We start from the raw sequence: 8,265 nt of genomic DNA on the forward strand, positions 1-8,265 counted from the left end.
CAAATTCTCACATATTTTTTCCAACTATTTTTTTCTTCATCTCCTCAAATCAAATTAAATCAAATTTAACTTCGTTACCAAATATTATATATCTAGACTAAGAGGTTTAACACTGCCCCAAAGTAATAATTTTATTGCATGAGCATCTTTCCATCGCAATTCACAAATACACATTTCTCAATCTTTACCATTTCATTCTCTCCTATTGCTTGGATGGGGCTTTCCCTTTTCTCTTATCCATCCTATGTAGATATCTCTTTTATTGGCGGAACTTTTACCTCTTGTCAAGGTTATCAAATTCGAGAATTCGTGTAGAATTGGTGGGACTCCCGCAAATTCGATTCGTAAATTTGTATTTATACATAATGTAAGTTTTATTATGAAAATTGTATATATACTATAATTGTATCTGTTCATTCACAAAATAGATAAAACTTGAATACTTACATGTAGTAAGATGGATTTCAAGTCCACATAAATCCAAAATAGTCCAAAACGACGTGAATTCGGGGGCAAAAGCAAAAAGAAAACAATTTTTAATCTGTTTTTTAATTAAAGTAGGAATAGTGAAGATTGTTTTGGGCCCAAGTCATTGGACTGGGCTGGCCCGAGTCATTGGACTGGAATGACCCGAATTCTCAAAATTTTCCATTTAAAAAAAGTCTTAAGGTAAATTCGATCCGATTCGCCAATTTACCGAATCTAACGAATTAATTCGAGACTTCCGCATTCACACTGAATCAATTCGATTGCACCCTGTGGATACTTAAGTTCGTACGATCTATGAATTGATTCGTGAATTTAATAACCCCTCTTGTAAAGTTGGGCAATTGGATGTAAGTCGGTCTATCAATTAGTTCCAACTTGCTCCATTTTACGTGATGGATAAAGACTTACATCATCAGTAACCTCTATTTCTTCTAATAATTTTCATTCACTGCAATGTATCATAGCGTACCTCTCCCAAGCACAATTCATCAACTTTTAGTTATAATTTGTGTGAAATTTAAGTAATTTGTAACTTGCGGCAGATCGATTTATGACAATTACTCATGGCTGAAAATTTACGCTAGAGTTTGGTAAACATCCACCCTTTTGCGGTATTCAACCCGAAAAAATAATAATCTACTGGGCATCATTGTGAAAATACGAATCAAAACTATCATTTCTGGGGCCGATGGTTGGCTTGGGCATCATGCATCTTAGGCATTGCCTGATCATGTAATGACAATGAGTTAAATCTGTTAAAACGATATTTTTACATAATAATTATATAACTCGGTAATCTTTTTGCCATAGCAAACATGTCAAAAATGGATTATTACCAGCAATGAAAATGGTAAATCGGGACTGTCTGTTGATCTAGTATGGTTATGTAACCAAGGCCCGTCTCCTATGGCGGGGCCAAAAAGGTGGGCGTTCGTGTACTATGGGGGCTAATTTTAAATTTTAGAAGAAGTTTGAGGAGTAATTTGAATATTGGCAGGGGTAGAGTGAGACTGATAACAAACTTTTAAGGCCTAATTGAAATTAACCGCCTTTTACTTTGGAGAAGTGGCTGGCCCCTTCCAGTTCCGACTTGAAGCAGCTCTCCAGCTCCAGACAGCAGTCTTTACTGATGGCGGCGGACTCAACTTTCCGACTATTCTCCTCTTCCTCTGATGGCGGCGGCGGCGGCCTTACCCAAGGGTTCGGTTTTGGATTCTCCGAATCTCCTCAAACGCCTCTCCCGCCTCCACCTCCTTGCGTCGAGGTCCATTCCTATGAGGTTTCAACCACTGCCAAGTATGCGATAGAACCCGTGAACTTCGGCGAACTCACTTTGCTCAAGGTGATCTTCCTCGTTCCGATCCCTTGTCTCGTTGTTCTCATAATTATCCAATTTTCGCGCATAACCTCTCAGATATAGAAACTGCTGAGAGAACAGGTTTTACGAGCTGCAGGGATGCTCTGTTTTCTGCTTTTTGGAAAATCCACTTTTCTTATGATTTCCAACTGAAATTTCAAGATCTTTCCTTGTTTTCCAATGCGATTCTCAATAGAAAACAGAGGAAATGTTCCTCAGGATTCGTCCGTCTCGGTGTGTTTCTAACTGAGATATTATCATAAGCAGTATACAGAAATAACTGTTCTACATTCTCTTTATGGGAGGATAAGAAAGAGGGTTTGTCACTGTACTCATTAGTAGTCAATTAGCATGATGAGGGTGTGGAGAACACATTTCTAAGACTCACAAGGATTTTCATTTTTAGGGGCGGGTGAGCACTCAAGAGGTTTTTGCATTATCGAACTTTGATCTAGTCCCTGGGAAATATGAAGGTGTGTATTCTTGCTGCTGTTTTATTTTCTCTAATATTTGCAGAATTTACTGAATGTATTAGCAGAGAAGTGTGGATATGGGTGTTTATGCGTTTCTTTTTCCTTGGGTTGGCTTGCAACTGCATAGTAGTCTGATAATGTCTTTTTGGGTTGCAGGGGGTCTTAAGATTTGGGAAGGCTCAATAGATTTGGTTAAAGCACTTCAGTCAGAGATTAAAAACGGGCACCTGTCATTTGCTGGAAAGCGAGTCCTAGAGGTGGGCTTCTAGTTTTCAGGTGATTCTGTGCTAACTCATCATGAGAAATATCGACATCTTAGATAGGATATTCGGTGTTCATATATGTAGGGGACTTGTGTACGGTGACCTGTGGATATTTTGTTGGGGCGGTATTTGTTTGTGCTCATGCCGAAAGCTAATCTTGTTGAATTCACTTGTAACTAGCAGTTCAAAATGATACATGCTTATTGTATTACAATACTGAATTGAAGAGTTCAGTTCTTCCTTTTTGTGCTGTGTGTTAGATGTGCCAACTGTGAGGTACAGAACAAAATTGGATCTTGTTCTTGTTCCTGAAATATTATTATTTGTAATGGTTATCTATGAAATTTAATATTCATAATATTATTGTCTACGGAAACAAAGTATGTGTCCAAATTTTTTGTTGCTGTTGATAATATGCTAGTGTTTATCATCTTCCTGTTCATTGTGTATACTGGATTCAAGCATCTATCATTTACAAGTGAATGAGCTCCATGAAACTTCCACATCTCATGGCATAAATTCAAAGGATTACACAATTGCACAGAGTCTTGGTTTATACGCTTCTATAATCATCCTCTAGGTGCAAGAACGTCAGCCTTCTAGTTAATGAAGCTCTTTCCTTTTGTTAACATGAGAGGTCCATTCAGCAAGTTCTGGCATTTCATATGTTTTTACTTTCAGCTGCATGTGTTAGTGGCACTTTGTTTCATTCTGTACTCTATTTGTCTCTCTTTTTCTTTTTTTCTTTGTGGAATCTTAAAGTTGAGCTTTATTATGCATAAGGGTAACCCTGAAAAACAAATAACAGACTTATCCAAATAAAAAAAAAGTAATAACTGGGTTCAGGTGTATTTCTATTTGATTCTGGAAATGAAATCCACACTCCTTAGATCGGGATCATGCTGATCTTGGTGCTTCTTCACTGTCTAACTTGGTCTGGTTGCATATTGAAGAATTGACTGATTATGTCGTGTCAACTTTTATTGGCTTTAATCCACTGAAGAAGTGTTTTGAATGTTTTTCAGCTCGGATGTGGCCACGGACTTCCTGCAATATTCGCTTCCCTTGAGGTAAAGCATGCATCTTCATCTTCATTTTCACCTGCTCAGAGTTGAACTACATCGAGCCATTCACATTCAAATATATCTATGCTTAAATCCATTTAGCTATTCTATTGAGTCTACTTGGGCTCCTCAATTCATATAGTAAAGTGGCATTTGGAAGTTCTATCAAGAACTATTCTAGAAATTTTACGTACAATATCATCTTCTAAGTTCTATTAAAGAGGTTTATCTTTTTTTATCTTTTTTTTTTCCAATGCATTTCAAACACCTTGGTTGGCTGGACGGATGGCAGTCCGAAACTGGTGGTCAAGTGCTTGTGATAATTTGTGGTGATGACAGAGGATGTGATGGTTTGTGGAAACCCAAACTCTTTTGTTGGCAAACACCCAAAGATGTGTTTTCTCAGAAATTCTTATGCAGTTCTTTTCTGTTTTCAAATGTAAAAAGAACTTCTAAATGGGATCCAGGTTTTGCTTTCTGATTCAGATCTTGGTTTCACTTCTCTTTTGACCATTGATTGATCTAGGTTGTTCTGAGGTCTTGTAATTTGCTGCAGGGTGCTGTTACTGTACATGTCCAAGACTTTAATGCTGAGGTATTGAAATGTCTTACCATCCCCAACTTCAATTCAAATCTAAAGAGATCTCGAGATTCTCGAGTTGATAAAATGGACGAGGATGTTCGTTTCTTTGCTGGTGATTGGAGTGAAATGCATCGACTTCTTCCATACGCAAGAGATAACAAAAGCGAGGTGAACCATAGCCTTGAATATGAGTCGAGCAAGACCGGTTATGACATTATATTGATGGCTGAGACTGTCTATTCAATCTCCACTCTGCAAAATCTCTACGAACTTGTAAAGAAGGTACATTATTGGGTCTCAACTTGTTGGTTCCTTCAGATACAGACCATGTCTTCCCCCCTTCAAAGAAAAGAAAGAAAAAAAAAAGATTATGTAAAATTACTATTTCTTGTACGCTATTGCTTGATGAGTCTTTATGAACAGTGCTTGGGTCATCCGCATGGAGTCGTATACATGGCAGCAAAGAAGCATTATTTTGGAGTCGGAGGGGGATCACGGCGATTCCTATCAGTTGTAGAGAAAGATGGTAAGCTTTGTAAACTATATGGCTGCGATGCTTTTCTTTAATAATAGTGTTTGTATGTCTGGAACAATGGGCAGATGGAATGCTTTTTAATGCCTATTCTAAGAGGAGTTGTGCAAAAATAATTTCATGAATCAAATCACCTCTGACTTTGCGAATGATCCAGACTTGCCAAAGCAGTTACACGAAGAGCCCACCACTTTCATTCTCAACAAGAGAATAGCACACCTGTGACATGACAGCACTGAGAACCAATTGACTCTGAACTCAATATTCGTTTGTTCTGTGCCCTTATCTGATTGGAAAACTATTCTGTGTCTTGAACTATGCTGTAACTTTTACTGGAAATGAAATCCTGTTGTGGTATAAAACTCTTTGTTTTTGAGCAATCTAAAATTTTTGAGGAGCCGATGTCGTGTTTATTTGATTGCCATTGATTCACAAAATTGCAGTAGCAACATTGTTATGTATCTCCAAATTTTTTTTCCCCCCGAAATGTTAATTTCACAGCTGATGGATATTATGCAGGTGTTATGGTGACTAGCCTGGTCGCTGAGGTAGCTGATGGCTCGTCAAATGTCCGAGAAGTGTGGAAGCTGTCGTTTAAGTAAAACATCGATCCTGTCGTAGATGTCTGTACACCAGGATCAATGTACAATGAAGATATTTGATGACATTTGAACCGGCACCGGCTAGAGGCCACTTTATTATTCTGAGTTATGAATGCCTTGTAACAAATGAGCATTATCAGTCCGCATTATGGTTCTTTGTTTTGCTTTTCAGAACTCGTGTTAAAACCTTCATGCAGAATAGTATAGTGATCTGATTACAGAACTCCTAAATTGGTATAACTGCTAGAATCTCTAAGCCGTTTGAGGTCCCTTGTGGAAAATGCAAACAAAAAATGATCCTACATATTCATTCAGCTCTAGACTAGCTACAGAACGATCCCACCACGAGCCAATCCTGGCCATATTTCCAAGGAACATGATAATCCTGCTCTCTCGCATGGCGATATCTATACTCCATATAAAAGATGTGAAACTGTTTTTATATCTCCGGAAACCTGTAAGAAATCCACTTTTACCTTCGAAGCAAACGTTCCATGTGCTTTCACGTTAGAAGGCACCAATTATGCCTTTTCGAACAAATTTTGGTTCATCCTCTTCCAAAGAAAGTCACTGCTGCTGAGTCCGTTTCCACTCTCTCCCTCTAAGTCCGTTCCCACCATAATCATGCTTTCTTCAATCTCAAACTTGCCCCACTGTCGTCTCCATTCAGGTGGCTTTATACTAACCTCTTAACCCAATGGGCTGCTGTGGAAAATCCATTCGAGATGCGGAGAGCACACTAAAGACGTGAGAATAGTTATGGCCCAAATTATTATTTCAAAAAAATCATATATAGGGGAAATAAAATTTATATATCGCATTAAAATAAGAAAAAAAAGTTGCAAAACATTCAACGAATGAACTTGAAATCGAATAGTAGGTAAAGCACTTCTAGAAAGCTATATGTCTAAATGCTAGTAATCGCCACTAATTTTTTAGTGGTTTCAATGAAAATGCACATCCCAGCATACAATTTTCACGAGAATAATTTTGACCGCAATTCCAGATTATTCTTTCAATTAGAAATAACTATATAATAAGGCTAACAGAATAATAAAGGTAATTTTGTAACCGACCCTTTTATTGTCCCCTAAATGGAATTTGACAACTCTTAATCTGGTCAAACGAAAATTATGAATAGAATCAACAGAGAGGGATAGTGATAGGGCAAAGAGATTTTTAAGGTGAAATTATTAAAAAAAGAAGAAGAAGAAAATTTGTTGTTCTAATTGAAAGTTCTAGAAATTAGCTATTTGACGGTCAATTAATTTCGTTTCCATAAACTGTGATTTGATTTCTCCCTTTAATTCTCTTTCTTGTAACTTTATTGGGGCTCTGTAAATGGAGTTTTACAATTGTTATTTTTCCGGAGCAAAAGAGAATGAGAGTGACAGAGAGAGACCCGGTGAGAAAACTATACACACCCCCCGCGGGGGGGGGGGGGGGGGGGGGGGGGGGGGGGGTGGGCGCTTATGATAGACTGCTAAGATCATGGATCAAGTTATTGATTTTGTGTATATGATACGGTACCGACAATTGTCAAATTTATTTGTGTACGATACATTTGGTTATGATCTGATCTCCGCCAATGGAGATATATACTGGATTAAGTGATTGATGTTTATAGGTCTTCTTATGGGTTAAAGTGGGCGTAGCCATCTTTATGTTTGTTCATGAATTTTGAATTTATATTCCACAATCAAAATATATGTTTGATTATGGGATAAGTTATTTTACATGCTAGATCCAACTAATATTAGTTATTGTCACTTACCAAGTTTTCCCCCGAACTTACCCCCAATCCACTTTTCAGATGTGGTTACAGGTTTAAAAGTTTTAGAGTGCGCAGAGGAAGCATAAAATGGATTTTCATGTATTTATTTGTTCCACTCCAAATTGTACTTACAAATTATGTTAATAAAATTATGCAATATTGAACCCCAAGGGATTTGGCCTAGTGGTTAACGTGCGCCTAAATTTGCACTCGATCCCAGGTTCGAATCCCCTTAAGGCCATCGGAGCGCTTTTGGCATAATTACCCGCTCCGTGCGTCTTCAGGGATTCATGGAGCCTCGGGAATTAGTCGGGCGAAGCCTTAACACCCCAGGTTAGCAAAAAAAAATGTGCAATATTGTATTATTTGTATATTTTATGGAACTATTGAATTTTGCGATATTGTAAGCCTTCTATAGTATGTCGTATTTCGGATTCTTGGAAACAGGAGCGTTAGAGCATGTTCCCATTACTTTGTATATTGTGTGTTTTTATATAGCAAATGGGGTTTCAATCTTTAAAGATACTAGTTGAATGACACGTGTGATGCACGGATTTTATCTTGAAGTACTAAATCTAACAATATTTTTAAAATAATATCTTAACTTAATTATTTTGATCTTTAATATTTTTGTTTTTTGATTATCCTATTAACTTTTAAATGTATAAAATATAAAAATATTTGAAAATAATTATAAGAATATCTAATACTCCAATCCCAATAAAAATGTTATTATATTTTTGCAATTTCTATTTCATTATATAGTAGTAATTTTTTTAGTAAGTTGGTTCACAAATTTTGAATTTTTACTTAGCAAAGTGTTGTATTTGAATGAACAAACTTATAAACTTATTAATTGTTACTCTTTGCATAATCAATACTAATTATAATATTTTATTCTATTTCCATTCTAATAATCCTTTATTATATATTTTTTGGAACTGTATAATTAGTTATATATTATATATGTTTATTCATATATTCAAATTAATTTACAATTTCATCGTCTCTATTAATTTACATCATTAAACGCGCTAATTCTCATTTACTTATGTATACTAACTTTTTCCCATCCGATGCATGGGTGTTTGATGGTGTTTATTTTACTTAAATTTGTGCTAAAATATT

At 36.5% G+C, this 8,265-nt stretch overlaps 1 protein-coding gene across 1 annotated transcript; it reads left to right on the top strand.

The window, feature by feature from the left end:
• The first annotated feature begins 1,564 nt into the window (after window positions 1-1,564).
• Window positions 1,565-5,594, top strand: LOC116194683 (histidine protein methyltransferase 1 homolog). The gene is made up of 7 exons (XM_031523561.1): window positions 1,565-1,831; window positions 2,253-2,319; window positions 2,476-2,576; window positions 3,608-3,652; window positions 4,203-4,511; window positions 4,653-4,755; window positions 5,281-5,594. Exons 1-7 carry the CDS (start codon window positions 1,619-1,621, stop codon window positions 5,361-5,363), a joined length of 921 nt encoding a protein of 306 aa, XP_031379421.1. The 5' UTR covers window positions 1,565-1,618; the 3' UTR covers window positions 5,364-5,594.
• Window positions 5,595-8,265: the final 2,671 nt, after the last annotated feature.

This window comes from Punica granatum, chromosome 2, assembly GCF_007655135.1.
Source record: "Punica granatum isolate Tunisia-2019 chromosome 2, ASM765513v2, whole genome shotgun sequence".
Classification (NCBI taxonomy): Eukaryota; Viridiplantae; Streptophyta; class Magnoliopsida; order Myrtales; family Lythraceae; genus Punica; species Punica granatum.